Source organism: Pagrus major, chromosome 16 (genome assembly GCF_040436345.1).
Source record: "Pagrus major chromosome 16, Pma_NU_1.0".
Classification (NCBI taxonomy): Eukaryota; Metazoa; Chordata; class Actinopteri; order Spariformes; family Sparidae; genus Pagrus; species Pagrus major.
Genome location: NC_133230.1, coordinates 17,677,659 through 17,696,832, shown reverse-complemented (window position 1 = coordinate 17,696,832; position 19,174 = coordinate 17,677,659). Strand labels below are relative to the sequence as shown.

Genomic DNA, 19,174 nt, shown 5'->3' with positions numbered 1-19,174 from the left:
GATATAATGTGTTAGTAAGTGAGCTTCAGAGGTGTTGGTAGATAGATTTCTCCTGGCCAGCGGGTCTTTATGCTAAGCTAACTCTAACATCTCCTGGCTGTAGCTTTAGCAAACAGACGTGTGAGTGGTAGAGACAACAAATAAGTGTTTATTTAAACCACGATTAATTATTAGTTGAATAAATGTTTTCAATTCATGTTTTATTAAGCCTGAACTACACTGTTGCATATTCTGATATTCTCCATGCACTCCATCCCATTTTTTTCTTGTCTGTGCTAAATCAGCTGCCATGAAACTTTAGCTTTGACCTTAAGTCAAGTTAGGTCCATGCTATTATACCACTCGGGCTCTCAGAGGGAGACGAGGCTATGTTTAATTCCATTTCTTTAAGGCTAGTTGTTAGTTTCAACCCCGGTGACTCAACCGAGTGTGCTCTGAGCTATCATGACAAACAGGGGAGGGAGCGCTTGTGCTTCACCAAACATTTTAGAGGAATATCATGGTAAATTACCATTTTCATCTGGCACATACTAATTTGTTGACCTTAAGTCACCTTTGGCTGCATTGCTGCTGTTGGGGGGGTCCGTTTGGCTTCGCTTCAGTAGAGCTCTATTGAGCTTCGAGGCCAGTGCTAATGTTGCTCACAGGAGTTGATTTTTCATGAAAATAATGGTCATGAACTGTTTTATTTCCTGCTGGTTTTTGTCTGCTCCGTTATTTTAAGCATCTGTCGAAATAACTGGTGCAATACAGTATCAATGAAAACAATCCTGAAGCCAAGCGGTGCTGGACATTGAGGGGGAAGATCTGGTTTAACCTCACTGAAAGTATTGTGCTTAACTACAGTTTGTAGGTACTTTTACTTTACTTGAGCATTTCCATTTTCTGCTACTTCATATTTCAACATCACTACATTTCAGAAAGACATAATGCACTATTGTACCGTATATTACTCCTGTCATAGCAGTCGGCCCCTTATGCTCCGTATTGATTTTAAATTCTTACTGATCACTTTACAGCACTGAATGGCCTTGCTCCAGATTATATCAAGGATTTATTGACTCCCTCTGTACATGGATGTTCCCTGAGATCTACTGTGTTGTACGTAGATTCCTGGCTTGCGTCCTCAGGTGACCGGGCCTTTGCTGTTAGAGCCCCGAGGCTGTGAAACACACCTATTGAGATGGGACAAGCAAACATTAACATCTTTTAAATGTCTTCTGAAAACCTTCCCTTAAAGGAAAGCGTTCATGAATATTGAATACGTTGCTAAATAAAAATCTTCCTCTTATTAAATCATTTTGATCTGGAATTTAAGTTTAAGAAGGGTTTTTAAACATTTATATTAAAAAGTGCAATACTTAAAGCAATACTTTATTGATCCCAAAGGAAGGATTCTCTTTAGAGGCTGGAGCAGATTTGGCTTCATAACAGCATCCCTGAAGCAGATACGGGGGGATGCATATTGCAATTAAAGCAGTTAAACAGTTTGAATATTATGCGAGACTATCAGAGAGCAAAAGCCTATTTAGCTGAACTTCCTCTAGGCGTGGTGTTTGGGTACTTTGCTTAAAAAACTCACAAGCTTCCCTATCGGTTTTTGAGCGGATCCCTGCATTCTCTGCTCCCACCGAAAATAGCTCAGGATTCAATACTCAGGGACCCCTCTAAAGACGTACCAAAATACTCTTGCTGCGCAGCCTACCTACAAATCTGGGTAGCTGTCTATTTTGTAGCTTATTCAAATTTTGACTCATGAATATTTCATTTCCAATCCAAAGCGCCTTTTAACCTCATTTTCTACCCCTCACTATTGACTGACAAAACTCAGACAGCCCCATAAATGTAGTTATAATCTGAGACAAATTTATTGAAAAAAAAAAAAGAAGAAGAAATGAGGTGGCCAATACCCGAATGTGTACTGCAATATTTATGTGACTGTCATGTGAGACCTAGTTAGATTGCTTTTTTGTCTGCCCAGTTCTGCTCCCAAACGTCCTGAGGATAGAAGCCACTCGCCAAAAAAAAATTGCCCGGTTTTAAACTTTCTCGGCTTTTCCTCACAGTAGCCTTGGCAGAGCGTGCGGCAGGCGACGGGCCTTGAAGCCAAGCTGGCGGTGACTTACTGAGAGAGAGGGAGGGAGGCAAGCTGGTGAATTTTTCATTGGGATTTTAAACCTGCTATGGAAAAAGCCTCCTCCTACTGGCTGCAAGGAGACCTGGGAGGCAGAGAGAGGTGGAGAGAGAGCGGAGAGGTAGAGTCCTCCCCATTCAATTAACCACATACTGCTCTGTAATTTCACCCTCGCAAACACATAAAGGTGGAGTGGGAACACTGGTAAACGGCTATGTGAGGAAATGTAAGTGGGACACAAGAGGAGAAGTTTTACTTGGTTTCTAGTTTCCTAATGAGGAACTTTAGGGAGTTTTTCTTGTTTTTGATGAGGGCTGGAGGCGTTGTGCAGGGCCGGAGCTTCCACTGAGGACACTGAAGTCATGTCCTCAGTTTTTGTTTTTCTAGGAATTTTGGGGGTTTAGTCAACTTAGAGGGGACTCAATTCTACAGTAAAGAGCTTAAATATGGTGGGACTTGTGTTAAGAGTCAATGTACTTGTTATTGAGTCAATTTATATTGTATAGACCCCAAATCCTAGTCTATACTGTACACATTATAGGCAAGGACTAGGACTTGGTTTCAATATCAGCGCCTGTACAATACCATACCATCTAAAAAGGGCTGTCAGGCAATGTAAACATCCTTTTTTTGTCTAAAATAAGTAAAATACAGTCAAAAGTTATACGTATGTGATGATTTCAATCAGAAAATGTCTCATCTAAAAATAAGTAGAATCACATACAACATTAAATACCAAGTTTCTTGTTAGTACATTTACATTTACATAAAATACAATTAACAGTTCACTGTAAATTACGTATGAAAAATCCCAATAATAAGCTGTAGTTCCTGTCCAACTTTGATAATTAGGAATGCTTGAGCACTGATGATGCTACAATTTGTTTTAATGAATTCCATCATGATGCAGTTGGATAATAAACATATATACAAACTTTCATATCGACACACACCAGCTCTTAAACCTGCAACTCTCTTTATTGGCACAGACTTATTGTCCCGAGTGTCTTTTCAGTGTTGTCCTAACATGCGTTTCCCATGAGCCAACTGCATAACAGATGATCATAAAACTATTTTTAAAAAAACTGTGCATTTTAGGAAAGTGAGACATGTCTAGAGACTGTGGAGAGAATTGCTGATAATGAATGGCCAACCATTTTTCTGTATGACTGCAGCCAAACTGACAGGGATCCAAGCTCTGTTCTCCTTTGAGGTAGCCAACGGAAGACTTCAACATGAGCCAGCAGCTTGTCACTCAGTATGCAGCGCGCGGGCCAGAGAGAGGACACCCAATTTTCACTGAGCAATATGTCTTCTTTCTGCTGTGACCTTTAAATGGCCCCGGACGCTCAACACAGATAAATGCGCCATGTTGGAAAAGAACAAAGTGCTTTCAGACCATTTGTATTGAGCGCGTTTTTTTGATGAACAGCTCAAATGCTACAATCCAGCGTGGGGACATTCCTATATATGTGCACATTATTGATTTAGGTACAAAACCTTGCCTGCATCAGGCAAATGACTTCCCCTCAGGGTTCTTTAAAAGGGTTTGTACTCTGTTTATGATGTGAAATTCCCATTGAAAATCAATATGTTTTTTTGTTCTGGACAGTTTTGTCCTTATTATCTCATCTCTACTGCTGTGTAATGAGCAGGATCTCCTGGGGGGTGTAAGGTAGGAGGAGAATGATCATGCCACAATGATTTAAACTCAGTAGCAGCAGCAACTAACGTGAAAGTCACACTACAGGACTATTTGAGCAGCGTCCAAGTGTGTCTGCGTCTAATCCAGGCACTGGCATGAGGCCTTTTACACCAATGAGAGCTCTGGGAAAAAAGGTAAGCACTGAAATAACTTTTTTTTTTAAAGGGGTTTAATATTAAGGCGCAAGGACATGTTGAAAGTAGTCGCTCACCTTTCCCTCTTGATCTTTACAGTTCTGTTCTCCACAGACAGACTTCACTAAGCTGCGGTCATAAAATGTTAGCATTATTTGAATACTGGGGCAAAAGGATGCTCAAAGCAGACCACAGCCTACCATTCATTACATAAGACCAAAACAAAGAGTCACACAGTGAAGGGTTATGGCTCGGGGTCGGGTGACAGCAACATATGATTCATGGCTCGCTGTGCCCTTTTGTCTTGTCCTCCTTGTGGTGGGACCATCCACTGCTCTTAGCCAATGTTATTTCACAGCCTTCAGAGCTCGCTCGCCGTCTGTTTCAAGTAAACCGGCAATGTCATTTCCTGTGTCTTGTTCTTTCCTCAGTGCAGGAATAAAGAAAGAATATGGCATGTGTCACAACAAGAGATGTTCCTTTTTCTTCATTGTTTTGATGTCAGGGGAGGGGGAAAACAAATGGTATCAGCATTGCTTTTGATTTATCTGTAAAGGTTTGCGGAGGATTACATTACCTCTACTTTTATTACATAAAAAGGTAATTACTCGGCCAGTGGTTGGTGTTTGAGGTACCAGGATATGTTCGGACAGAGGAAGACAAATACGCCAAGGAGAATAAATCCAATGCACTGAGATAACCTTTGATATTATACTCAGGCCAAAGCATTTCTCCCTGTTATATTTTTGACTGCACATTCATGGTCTAGTTTTTTCTGACATTGAAAATGTTTTAGTACATGTCTGGTTTCTCTAGAATGCGTCAATAAAAGCAGAAAAATGCAAATGGAAAGACCAGAGAGCATGACTAAAGCATGAATTTTAATCATTTTTTAAAACATTTCCATATGTGGAGCCTTTCACATGGCCACCACGTCAATAAAGTCCACGCAGCTCATTATAATCATGGAAACTCATTGATTTTATGCAAATGTATCTGCAAAAAATATCTTTTCATTTGCCATATGGTGAGCCCAGTCCTTTCGCTCGTGTGCACGCTTATCCTGAAATTCGATGACAACAGTTTTCAGTGGGGATCACACTGTACTAAAAGGAGAATGTTTGGTCTGCAGCAGTGGCTTCCCCGTCTGAAATGTGGGGTTTGGAGCCTCTAACAGCTGCTGACACCAGCTGTGTGGCACAAGTGGTCTCTCCATTTGGTACTGTAGGGCTACATGTGTCCTGCCAGTCTAAACTCAGGAGACCTATCCAGAAACACAGACACAATACAAATGGAATAATAATAATGTTTAGAACAATGGCTCTCAAACTTTTTCCACATCAAGGACCCCTAAACTAACACAAATCGGACCGATTTGAAAAGATTTTGTCCATCTCATCTGATAAGGATTTTGCTTTGAGATGTTTTAATCCAGAAAGTTTTTTTGTTGTTTGACCTTTTTGTGGTTTTACTAGATGAGACAGGTGAAGAGTGACAGGACACAGGGAGAGAGAGAGCAAGAGGGATGACATGCAGCAATGGGCTACAGGATGGACTCGAATCCTGGGCCACTGCGGCGAGGACACAGCCTCTGAACATGGGGCGACCTAATACTAATTACATTCTGTCACTGTGTAGTATATGGATGGACCTGCAGCAATTTTTCAAGTATTATACATAAAAGTAATCCATATGTTATGTATTACTTTTATGTATAAAACTTAAAATAAAAATTGCATTAACCATTGACTCAACATGATAGAAATACTTTGCATTAAATGATATATGTGCTTTATGTAAAAATCAGCTTTAAACTTGTATAATATAATAGTTGGAAATTGTATGTGTGATTGAAATAAAGTCAATGTTTTAGAGAAACTGTTCTCTGATTTTTGAGTGTGAAAGTACATCATTCGCCTTTTTTCTGGGGACCCCCAAAAGGACCCAAGACCTCACTTTGAGTACCACTGGTTTAGAATAACAAAAAAGCTGTGCATTTTTATTCATTTTACACTTCACCAGACCCTTGTTTTAGATGCAGTTGATGTGGCTTAGGTTTATGAAGGCAGTGCAAGAAGATTTGTGACTCCAGAAGTTCTTTTAAACTTGAGTTAAGAGGAAGAACTTAATCTCATCCAATTTTAAGTCCATTAATTCTGCTGATTGTGGCCTGTGTCCTTCAATTGGCGTTTTATACAGTTAGCCTTTGCCAATTTTATAGGGATATTATACTGGCGTTAAGCAGAACTGTGTCACATTGTCGCTATTCTACAGACATTGGGGTTTTTCAGTTTCATTTTCTTGATTTATGGGTGTGAAATACATCAAAAGGAAGCCTGTCATTGTCTGTCCCCCATACATGGGCGGCAGGCACAGATGTCCACGCGGGATTTCCCTCTCCTTGTCGTGCCATTCATGGAGTGGCTGTTGTCAATGGGGCAGTGGGCTACCAAATATGGGCCGAGCGGTGCGACCCCTTCTCACAGACGCTTGGCGGGGTATAAATTGGCCCGACGTGGTTTACACAGTCAAGATCCGGCGCCTGGTGCTGATCTGGTGAGTAGCTGCACGGCTGACTGAAGGAGGACTGAAAAGGGCCAACCAGTGGATTTATCACAGGAGGATGGATACAGGATTTTAACACTTCAACCTTAGCCTATAACCAGATCTCATAATCTAATCATAAACGGATCATCTCACCACATCGATCTGTTTGTTCATCAATATCTTTTCTGTTGCGGATTATAGTTGTTGTGAATACAAAAACAAATCCGACAAAGAAAATCCGACATACTAACCCTATCCTAAAACATACACTTCCATAGCACACCAGTGTAATAACCTAACCACCCTTTCCTGTGTTGTTTGTCCACAAAAACAACCTCATTTGTGTTGTTTTTGTGTTGTGTGAAAGCAATATCTCCAATCACAGAATCCAAACAAACAGGTCATTTCATTACTTGAACTAACAATGCCTCTGCCCGCGCTCCCCCGTGTTTGTTTCAGAGCTGACACCATGTGCGACGACGAAGAGACTACCGCCCTGGTGTGTGATAACGGCTCCGGCCTGGTGAAGGCTGGGTTCGCCGGCGATGACGCACCTCGCGCCGTGTTTCCATCCATCGTGGGTCGCCCCCGTCACCAGGTGAAGTGAATTATTCATGAACTCACAAGCTTTAAGGACGAGTATCGTCACATAGTCGTTTACGTCACATAAAACCGATGTGCGGCTTTGGATGAGGGTCAGATCCGCCGTGCGTAATTGCGCACCGAAATTACGCAGCAAAAAATTGAACTGATAACTGAGGAAAACAATTCCATTCTGCATATAGTGGTAGTTGTGATGCTCTATGGTGATTAGTAGTACTTCTCCGCATCACCAATTTCATGTTTTTTTGTTATTATCAGGGCGTCATGGTCGGTATGGGCCAGAAGGACTCATACGTGGGTGACGAGGCCCAGAGCAAAAGAGGCATCCTGACCCTGAAGTACCCCATCGAGCACGGCATCATCACCAACTGGGACGACATGGAGAAAATCTGGCATCACACCTTCTACAACGAGCTGCGCGTGGCCCCAGAGGAGCACCCCACCCTGCTGACAGAAGCCCCCCTCAACCCAAAGGCCAACAGAGAGAAGATGACCCAGATCATGTTCGAGACTTTCAACGTCCCCGCGATGTACGTGGCTATCCAGGCCGTGCTGTCCCTCTACGCTTCCGGCCGCACCACAGGTATGACAGACTCCTCAGGTGTTTAAGACACTTTGTGCTGTGAGTTAAAATGTGAATTAAACCTACATGTATTCATCATCAGGTATTGTCTTGGACTCTGGTGATGGTGTGACGCATAATGTGCCCATCTATGAGGGCTACGCTCTTCCTCACGCCATCATGCGTCTGGATTTGGCCGGTCGTGACCTCACAGATTACCTCATGAAGATCCTGACTGAGCGTGGATACTCTTTTGTCACAACCGGTGAGTGTGGACTGACAAGTTATAGTTATGACAAAGTTGGTAGGTTGAAACTTCTGAAACTGATCAGAGCTGTGATTTTGTTTTCGAGAAAGTAAACTTTTCCTTCTCACAAATTGTTTAATACTTTTCACGCGCATGAAATCATCTTCACATATGTTTTGACATGTGTAATGATGCGCATTTGACTGACGTCACACCAATCTGATCCCCTCCAGCTGAACGCGAGATCGTGCGTGACATCAAGGAGAAGTTGTGCTACGTGGCTCTGGACTTTGAGAACGAGATGGCCACCGCCGCCTCCTCCTCCTCCCTGGAGAAGAGCTACGAGTTGCCCGACGGTCAGGTCATCACCATCGGAAACGAGCGTTTCCGCTGCCCGGAGACCGTGTTCCAGCCGTCATTCATTGGTGCGTAAAGGCGAGATTTCGCTGGAGTGATACTGTCCCATCAGCTGTGGTTTAAAATCGTCAAACAGTACCTTGACTTTAAATATTTTGGTTTAGAGATGGCTTAATGTGTGAAAAAAGTTTTTTTATAGACACATAAAACACTTGTTTTGGCGCAAATCAACTTTTTCCAACCAAGTGATTTGATCCTTCTCAGTGCTGGGATGATGTGAAACTGTTTTGAAAGTATTCTACCACATTTCTACATTATTACTTTAAGGATCTAAAGACTCAGTGAACATTTAAGCCGAAAAAATATTATCTAAATCTTGTTATATCAAAATTAACTCCAGATAATCGGCTGCTTTCCGAAAATAGACGTGTTTATTGCTCATGTTAGTGGCTGGCCGCCTAATTATGTTCACCAACTGGAGGTCACAGTTTATCCACCCCCTGCTTTACCACTTTATGGCCGACACATAGACGAGTGCTCTCTAAAGCAGGGGCTTATTGTTCGCATTTGCGCCGCAGAGCGCGCAGCTGTCGCCGGAGCTGTCCGTTTCAGCACCTGTTCCGACAGCTGACGGCGGTGTCAGATGTGCTCTTTGCTGCAGAGGGGGGCTAACTCTCGCTAACTTGTGCGCTCTCATTCTGCACAGGTATGGAATCTGCCGGCATCCACGAAACCACTTACAACAGCATCATGAAGTGTGACATCGACATCCGGAAGGACCTGTACGCTAACAACGTGCTGTCCGGCGGCACCACCATGTACCCGGGTATCGCTGACCGCATGCAGAAGGAGATCACAGCTCTGGCCCCCAGCACCATGAAGATTAAGGTAACAATGACTCGCTCGTTGAATGCAGCTGTGAGATTTCCATGAGCAGAGTCTCCAGATTAACACCAGGTTGTTTGTGTTCAGATCATCGCCCCCCCTGAGAGGAAGTACTCCGTGTGGATCGGTGGCTCCATCCTCGCCTCTCTGTCCACCTTCCAGCAGATGTGGATCAGCAAGCAGGAGTATGATGAGGCTGGACCCTCCATCGTCCACAGGAAGTGCTTCTGAAGCGCCAGACTGCACCCCGAACCCCCCCTTCCCCTCCCTCCTTCTGTGCCAACAACCCAATTCATGGCTCTTGTGTTGTCGTCAATCTTTTTTTTTTGTTTACAAGTGCAATTTATATGTGGATATGTATAGCTTTATAAATAAACGAAAACTGGGTCTTACAGAAATTGCATTTTTTTATTTTTTTTTATTTTCAGTTGAAATCTGAAAAATGATGTGTTTATTCAGGATCTGATTAAAAAAAATCTCTCCACCCTCTCTCTTTCTCTCTCTCTCTCTCTGTGTCTCTCGGAGGCAGAAAGGCTCTGTCCTTTGGTCACGTGACTGATGAGTAAAGGTTATTAAAGATTTGAATTAGAAAAGATTACAGTGAGCGGAGAGGATAAGCCACCTCATGAGAAATTAGCCGCGCAAAGTTTCGGTGGAAACACCACTGGCACGTCACGTGATCGGTAATCCGCACCTGCAAGCTCACACTGCCCATCTGTAAATAACAACAACAACAACAACAACAACAATAACAACAATAATAATATTAACTGCAGTAGCCTATATATTTAGATTAGAAATAATCAAACTATGTTTATCAAGAAAAAATGGCTATTAGACATCCAGAAGAAGTTTATTGTGACAAATCCATAGTGGAACCTCACACTTGAGTAATAACGCTGACATGAATGGTGCCAAAACACACTATGATCTAATAATAGTGCGCGCAAACAATGCAGAGCCATAAGTTGATCAAATCTCAGAACAATATGCAGGGCGGGGTCACATATTTTGTTTCTATTTTTAAACCTCCACACAGACAGAGAGGGGGGGGGAGAGAGGGAGAGAGAGAGAGAGGCAGGTTGCCCTGTAAAGCGATTAGCAACTCGGATGGTACTTTCACTCTGTCACTGTATCCAGAGCATCATCTTTGCCCGAGGTGGAGACTGCAGCTCTACCAGCCGGGCCAGCAGCCTGCGACATGGGGAGGGGGGTGCCTCAGGGCATGAGAGGCAACAAATTCACCCCATCGGGTCCATTTATAAAGCCATAGTTTGCACATATAGGCATGAACCAATAGGTTTTGGTGTGATATGGTTGTACTGAACTCTCTGTCTATCCCTGATAAGTCAAAAACACATGCAAGAGTCACCTTGACCATTGCTCCTAAGACACGGTCCGTCCACAAGCCCTGTCCTGGAAGGATGTATAATGTTACATGTAGTGCACATGTGGCTCTGTGGCTCACTCACTTGACTATGATAACAATACAGCCAGGGTTAGGGGCGTGAATCTCACGTGGAGCCACCCATGCAAAAAAATGTATAAAGTCAGCGCACGAAAGGCTAAAACACTCCGGACACAACCGTCCGTTGTCCACTGAATGGCGCACGCTATAAACAAATCTGAAATATTGGAAATCAGAAGCCCTGGCACTCCTGGCCGCGCTCCACCGACCTGTCTGCGCGTACGTGACGCATGGGAGGGGGGAGACTACTTAAAGGCGGATTAACGCTGGCAAGACATTAAATCCAACCTCCCTCCATCCAGACGCAGCGCGCAGCCCATCAACCTGATCTGAAGATCGAAAATAGGAGGGCTTATAGTAATCAGCCCTTCAGACTCCCATGACAAGGAAAAGTGTGGCAACGTCGTGGGAGCGCTCGGCACACACAGCAGGACGCTCACTGGCGCTGCGCGCTCAGCACATAACCAACCAGATAGCGCGCAGAGAGACGGAGAGAGACGGGGACGGCGGCAGCATCCCGTGACGGATGCATTTTTTAGCTAAAATCGGACGCTTTGGAGACTGACAACACCGAGAGTCAGAGAGAAGAAGGACAGGAAATAACGCGCTTTTTTTTGGAGGGATTTGAACAGAGTGCCGTTGTGCTCTAGTCTTCTCCGGATGCTCAGAAATGGGGGAATGGACTATACTAGAGAGGCTCCTGGAGGCTGCTGTCCAGCAGCACTCTACTATGATAGGAAGGTAAGGAAAAAAAAAAAAATCAGGAACAACAGAAGAATCGCAGCAGCCTCCAGGATCGTCTTTAGCATGGTTCCCAGTCCCCCGTTTCTGTCTTGTGCCTCAAGGATCTTCTCTAGCATGGTGCCCAGTCCTCCGTGTCTGTGTTGTGGATTTTTTCTGTGTTGTAGCACAGTTCTCCTATTTTTTCTTTCCTCACACTCCTTTTCTAAAGGAGGCAGCTAAGTAAAAGCAGCTGTCTTCTCAGAACCTGGGATGGTGCTGCGAACAGCCTAAACCACACACACAAAAAAAAATCACCTGTCATTTCATGTGTTCATCCATCCACTTATCCATTTGATGTTTGTTGGTGAGTTTGAGTGGTGCGTGCGTGCGTGCGTGAGGGAGAGAGTCGGCGTTATCACATCTTTCCACTAACAAAGCTCACACAGGTACAGTCAAAGCAACGCCGATTGCTTCACATGCCATTTCAGCCATTCAATCAGAAAAAACACCAACCACACAGACACAGGGAACGTTATTCCGAAGAGCTGTCCTGCTTCAGCACTGGACAGCTCCCTAAATTCAGCACCGTCAGAAAAATTGGCTTGAGCCACGTTAGTGTCAGCAAAAACACACGCACATACCTCACACTTATTTTCACATTTGTTTGTTTGTTTGCTTGCTTTTTAGGATCCTACTAACAGTGGTGGTCATCTTCCGGATTCTAATCGTAGCAATAGTTGGAGAGACTGTCTATGATGACGAGCAGACCATGTTTGTTTGTAACACCTTACAGCCGGGCTGCAACCAGGCATGCTACGACAAGGCATTCCCCATTTCACACATTAGATATTGGGTTTTTCAGATCATCATGGTGTGCACGCCGAGCCTTTGTTTCATCACGTACTCGGTGCATCAGTCGGCCAAGCAGAAGGAGCGGCGCTACTCAACAGTCTATCTGACACTAGACAAGGATCAAGATTCACTGAAGCGAGACGAGAGCAAAAAGATAAAGAACACCATTGTTAACGGAGTACTTCAGAACACGGAGAACTCCACCAAAGAAGCCGAGCCGGACTGTTTAGAAGTCAAAGAGATCCCTAATTCGGCCATGAGAACTACAAAGTCCAAAATGAGGCGACAAGAGGGCATCTCCAGGTTTTACATCATCCAGGTGGTGTTCAGAAACGCGCTGGAAATAGGCTTTTTGGTGGGCCAGTATTTCTTGTACGGATTCAACGTCCCGTCGGTGTACGAATGTGACCGCTACCCATGCATCAAAGATGTCGAGTGCTACGTCTCCAGACCCACGGAGAAGACCGTGTTCCTGGTGTTCATGTTCGCGGTCAGCGGGTTCTGCGTGGTGTTGAACCTGGCGGAACTCAATCACTTGGGGTGGAGGAAAATCAAGACGGCCGTGCGAGGCGTGCAGGCTCGGCGGAAGTCCATTTACGAAATCAGAAATAAGGACTTGCCGAGGATGAGTGTGCCTAATTTCGGCCGCACTCAGTCCAGTGACTCTGCGTATGTGTAGGAGAGGAGGAGGAGGAGGAGGAGGAAGAGGAGGATGAAGGGGGGAAAACGTGTAAAAAATAAACATGATGGACATGATGGACAGCTCCGCACGCCTAATATCGTGTCATGACTTCAAGAGTGGGCAGATTTTTTTGATTTGTTGGTCTTTTAAGGGACATCATGGCAAGCGTGGATTACACGTTTGTTTACTTATTTATTATTGCACTGATGCAACTTTTTAGTAACGTTTATACTCTATGTAAGATGCTAAATGGAGACCATGTTAACGTGTTCACATATTTACTCCTTGTGGGCTGCTCTGTTGCTACTTGAAGAGAGAGTAAATGCAAAAATTTGCACTAAGAGGTGAACACTTGAGGGCCTGACCTTATCCAAAATGTGCTACTGACCTGATGGTGTTTTTAAGACATGTTTTTCTTTTCTTTCCATCTATTTTTTTTGTCTTTTTTTTGGCACCAACCTAATTAAATGGCACCATACACACAGTGGTTAAAGGAAAAAAAAAATCTATCATCATCCAGATTTATATATGCATAGATATAAATCCTTACAGAGTTGAAACACATCATTCATGTTTTTTTTTGTTTTGTTGCCTGTGTTGCACCACTGACCTTAACATATGTAACCATTCCATTGCTTTATAGCTGACTTGCAAAACAGTATCTGGTGAATTTGCTGCAAACGCTAACGTCTGTGACTTCCTTAATTTATGACACACCAAAGCGCCCACTGCTTTTATTTGTGAAGTGTTTTTTTCTTCTTGCTTTTGTGTAATCAAGTGCCATACTTGTATATAAACATAATATATATGTATACATATAAATATATAAATATATAATAATCATCATGAAAAGCTGATTCCCTGCTTGGATTATGCTAAATGCCGCCCGATTTTTTTATTTGCTTTAAATGTATTTGTTGTGATTTAAATGAAGAAAAAAAATTATAAATGATATACAGTTCTCTCTGTTTTATTTTGCAAAAAAAAAAATGACTGGAAAAAGAAATGCTACTTTTTTATATACAACAAGTAAATGTCTCTCCCCAATCAAAGCTGTTGAAAAAAAAGAAAAAAAACTGGAAACATAGCACAAATTTGAGATTTTTATCAAAGAATGGGCAATAGAAATCTGCTCTGGTGCTACAGTTTTTCATAGGATGGTTTTAAATGTAACCGAAAACAGACCAGAAAATAAAAAAAGCAAACATCTTTTGTTTTCTGTGGAAAATAAAAGTGGGATTCATGTACACCAGAAATGTGTGGGGTGCAGTACTTTGTGTCGGCTGCTCTAGCTTGCGACTGACCCATCGCACAGATATATTAATATATATTTCCAGAGGAAGTTTTGCCTTGGTGCAGTGAAGATGTTAGCCACACCCACTCTCTAGAAGAAAAAAAAGAAAGCACTGCAGGACACACCTTGTACAGGATCTCATCACTCTGCAATGCTGCTTCCATGAGACACATCAATACTTATGCTCCATAACAGTGTAGCCTGAGGGAACTTTTAGTCTATATGGCACGCATTGAATCTGCCCTCAGCCCTTATGGTGCAGTGCCTCTCTGTGAACTTAGTTTCAGACTTTCCTCGTACTCTGCAGGAATGACAAAAAAAAGCCCATAATGATCCTGAATACTGAGGGAGCTGCCCTTACTACCGCCCTGCTCATCCCTTCTTCTCTGTAAGAAAAGCAGACTGAGCTGACAGGAAGGTTGTGTGCTCCTCGTGAAGGTCAAACTGAAAACAAAAGATGGGGAGGGAGAAAAAGAGAAAGTGGTCAGGGATATGCCAACACAAGAGAGGAAGAGAGCGAGACAGAAATAAAGACTCAGAGAGATAAGGTGAGATATTTGCAGGTGATCTGGGAAAGGGCCGGTCTCCTCGCGATTCCCCTGCCAGGATGACTCTGCAAAGCTGGGGGGAAATCGAAGAGCGGCTGCAGCACCGGCACATGCATCTCCAACTCAGCGGGGACCCCGAGATTTTTCAGTCATGAACTTGAAAAAAAGAAAAAAAAGGGGAGAAACAAAAGCCGTTTGTCAACTTCGCTCTGATGCAATGCAGTGCACGCCTGTGAGCATCTTTGTCTCCCTCTTTTCTTTTTCTGTTGCTCATCTTTGTAGGCGTTGAATGCCTAAGTGTCGTACTACAAAACATTAAAAACATCACAGAAATAAAGAAAAATGACAAACCAACATGTACTGTACATCTACAGTACAGTGTTTAAAAGCAATTGTCAGAGTTTTTGATGCTTTGGTATTTTCACTTCTCTGCAACATTCAACCTAATTTCAAACTCAGGCAAAATGGCAAAATTATTGGGGTATGTTCCAATGCAATTATGCATGCTGCCATGCATTTACATCATGTGAGTATTGCAGAGCTCAGCAGAGATTACACTGTACCTGTGTATCTGCAATTTTTGTAGTCATGACAGCCAGGTTAATGGCCATATGAAGGGCATTTGGCTAGCAGACTATATGTAAAATGGTTTTCAGATTTAAATGTAAGATGCAAACGTGCTTTACATGGAGATCAAGTAATTTTAAGGCATTCATCTACTGGCCCTACCCAGCCTGACAACTGCAGAGGAACTCATCAAGGCTGCACGCAAGCTATTTTAAGACTACAAGACAAAACACTGCAGGAACACCTTTAATTTCATGTGATTGCAGGTGCCCAGGATGAATGCAGACATTTTTAGAGACACGTATACCCCTTAATGAGTCATCGAAGAAGAGACACCCCGGTATTAAAGGAGAGGTCTTCTCCCGGGGTGTAAACTGTGGGAGTGGAAGGTGCTTAGATCATACACAAACAGCTTTTTTTATGAGCAGTGTGGGCTACCTCATCACATCTGTCCACCTTCATTAAAGAAAAGTCTTATTAAAAATGCTGCACACATTCATTTGTAGGGGTGTGTGGTTTACAGGTGCCAGGTTATTTTAATTTGATTTAAAATGTCCACTTTCACAGAAAACTGCACCCACTCCTCGACTTTTTCTGCAGCTGAAAGAAATCCTCCTGAATCAAATTTCAATGTATTCATTTTTCATGCATATGTATCCCGACTTGTACATAACGTAATGTAACAACATAAATATTCAGTATTTACATGTAGGCACTAAGAAGAAAGGTTAAGGGGTTTGATTTTAAATATAGAGTATACAGTAATGTGATATAATATTCCTGGGTCAGCAGGCAGGCTGCTCCAGTTTAGCAAGAAAGCAAAGCATCTCCCTGTTCATGGCTGCTGTATAAAACATTGAAGTCACGAGTATCATCTAAAGAACATATTTCAAGAGTCGAAATCTGACAGATGCAGGTTCAAAGTAGCAAGAATGGCTAAAATTGCATCAATATAATTGTGTACACAGCGGTTCCTGCACGAGCCCAACCAATAATACATTTTTTGGGCTGATGTCAATACTGATATTGGGAGTAAAAAATAATTTAAAAATAATAAAGAGCCTTCAAATGTGGTCATCAAACACATGTGACAAAGATGTTTAACGGAGGCAGGATATTTTTCTAAAATGAGACCCGTGCACAGAAAACTTCACTGGGAATTTAGTTATTATTAGTTAATAATAGCTATTACTTAAAGCATTTTTTTCTGCATGTTTACACCTAAAAATAAAGTTTTCACATCGCCAAAAAAATAGATACCGATATATCTGTGATAGGCAAATATCGGCCGATAACAACGGCCAACCGATATATTGGTCGGGCTCTAATCCTACAATTTTAAGTCATATTACCACAATCTGTAATACCTTAGGTCACAATTTGACAAGATTTTGTCTGATCTAACAGTAATTTCATTGTTTGGCACAGTAACATGTCCATGTTGTATGGGAGGATGATGAAATAAAAAAATAAATAAATAAAAAAATCGCACATTTCATTGTAATCATCTCTGTGTCCAAAATTAAATGAATCCTCATTTTAAAGCACCGAGTTGAAACAAGATGACGATAGTGCGGTATTACACATGCATCTGTTTATTAGTCAAAAACATTTTGACTTAAACATTAAACATTTAGATTAAATATTAGGTAAGATTTACAGTAGCAAGTATGGCATTATGTATTTAGTGACAGAGTAGCTCCAGGCCTCAGTCTGTCCAAAAGAATAAGGATGTTTAATAAGGATTTAATAAGGATAATTACTTGTTTCGTGGTCGCTCCCTCTGGAGAAGGACAAAGAACTTAGTGTTTTGGAGTTGCAGATGTGACATGCCGTGACCAGAATGTGTTTTTATTTGAGGGACAAGGCCAGACCGGCAGACGTGAGTGATGGAGTCGGAGCACTGACACCTTTATTAACAATCATGGCAGCCACCTTACATCATGCTGACAACTCCCCTGGAATAAGGTGTTAGACGAGGACAGTTGAACAGATTCCAGAATACCATCAAATCAATCACAAGACGACTCGGAAAAATGTAAACTCTTCAGATCGTCTGGTGTCTTTCTGTGTATTTGTGTTTGTCTTTTGACATTTGTAACTTCTGGTCTTGTGAATTTATATTTCATTTGAACAACCCACCAGTATGTAATGGCAAAATGGAAATGGAAAAACCTACACAACACAGGTTTTTCTCTTGCAGCAGCCTCTGCTCTGTGTGGCCTTTCAGAAAATGTGACAGATTATACCAGGACTTTCACCTGAGAGTGAATCCCGCAATCCCTCTGACCCAAAACAACCATGTCCTCCCAATTTCTCCCCTTTCACCAATCTAAAAAGAGAAGGCTGGCTCCGGGGGAGCGCTGCTTTAATTCTGCCTTTTGCGCAGATTACTGCATGAAAGGGGGAGAGCAAACAGAAGAGAAACAGTGAATGTGGGTCTTTTTGATCCACTCAGCCAGAAGCAATGAAATTAGCCTGGTTACTGCAGCACATATGCACGGCATAGCATGGCATAGGCAGATATGGCAGACATTGAAACAAAACACACTTGATGTTTGCATCCATGTGTGGGAGGAGGCAGTAACGCATTTGCACAGTGTGACCAAGTTTCTAACTTTCCGTCTGCCAGGGGAGCAGAAGCATCCGCTCGTTTCTGGCTGTAAAGTAGTTTTCTCTGTCTCCAGCCACAATAGTGTCGCTCCCTCCTCTCCACTTTGCTTCATAGCGGTTCAGAGAAGCAGAACACCGAACTTCCGTGATGTGATCTGTGCTTTGGGTGTTTTGTCCTCAAACTTCTCCATTTTAATGAAATCTTCACTGTACAAGGACAAAAAGGACGGAGGACATTTCAGTCTGCACAGAGGGATTTGGCTGGCTGGTTTGGTTGGTGGTTGAGCCGTATTGGCCCATACAGGAGGATTTGGTTGAAAATAAGCACTGGCACTGAAAAAATATACCTGACAGACCTGACAGCAGATTAATTTCTCATCCATTTTTTAATGTGACCCCTGGATTAAGAACATTAGGGGATTATACACAGATTTGTCAACCAGAGGATCACAGTGGGACAGCCAGCACCTGGGCGAGGACATAATGCACCCTAACCCAAAAAACCTGATGTGATGATTTTTAGCCAGGTAGGTCAGTTTAGGATAGAGTTAGTTAGGGTGAAGTTAGAACTTCAAGAAAGCAACCAGATAACTTTCCTCGTTTGCACTTTACTAATTATTTCTACATTCAGCATTTTTCTGTTATGAGGCTCCAGCATTTACAGGCTTTTTGCCATAGTGCACCAACTTTCTCTGGTAAAGTAGTTTGTCACTGATGCAAAGCAGACAGGGCCAGCTCCCTACTGCAGCAAAAACAAACAATTTCCTGCTTCTGGCATCTTTAATGTCTCTCCAGAGGTGACAGTTCATTCTGACACCGACTGCTTGTTCTAACTTTCTATGCCCACTCGCCTCCTCTGCATTCTCTAATAGCTTGTACGACACGCGGCCCATCGACCCTGATAAATGTTTAGGTTCTGCACCATTACACAGCCAATAAAAATCAGAGGCTGACGGGTCTTAATCGGACACAGTAGTGTTCGCCGGCCAATTGGACTTGCACCGATATAGGAGGCAGAGAATAGCTAGGGAAGATGGAAGAGACACAGAGGCAGAAGTACGGAGATATTAATTTACAGCTCCCCACACCGGAATGCAATCACACACCGAGAAGAATATGAATCACTACTGTGTATTACAGAGGCGCACAGGGATGGAAGATAATACCCGTCTTGTAAGATTTGTGGCTGCAGAATAAAAGGACCACCTTTTAACTTGTCTGCTTTGCAGCTGTGATGAGTGAGGAAGCTGCTG

At 42.7% G+C, this 19,174-nt stretch overlaps 2 protein-coding genes across 5 annotated transcripts; both read left to right on the top strand.

The window, feature by feature from the left end:
* The first annotated feature begins 6,989 nt into the window (after nt 1–6,989).
* LOC141010407 (actin, alpha cardiac muscle 1) lies at nt 6,990–9,405 on the top strand. Of its 4 annotated transcripts, XM_073483358.1 has the most exons (7): nt 6,990–7,118; nt 7,382–7,508; nt 7,620–7,706; nt 7,789–7,950; nt 8,166–8,357; nt 8,996–9,177; nt 9,262–9,405. In XM_073483358.1, exons 1-7 carry the CDS (start codon nt 6,990–6,992, stop codon nt 9,403–9,405), a joined length of 1,023 nt encoding a protein of 340 aa, XP_073339459.1. The 4 variants fall into 4 exon arrangements, with proteins under 4 accessions (XP_073339459.1, XP_073339460.1, XP_073339458.1 ...); XM_073483359.1 differs by having other exon boundaries at nt 7,508–7,706; XM_073483357.1 differs by having other exon boundaries at nt 7,382–7,706.
* A 1,907-nt stretch (nt 9,406–11,312) lies between these two features.
* LOC141011019 (gap junction delta-2 protein) lies at nt 11,313–12,896 on the top strand. Its single transcript, XM_073484208.1, has 2 exons — nt 11,313–11,383; nt 12,053–12,896. Exons 1-2 carry the CDS (start codon nt 11,313–11,315, stop codon nt 12,894–12,896), a joined length of 915 nt encoding a protein of 304 aa, XP_073340309.1.
* The last annotated feature ends 6,278 nt before the right edge of the window (nt 12,897–19,174 follow it).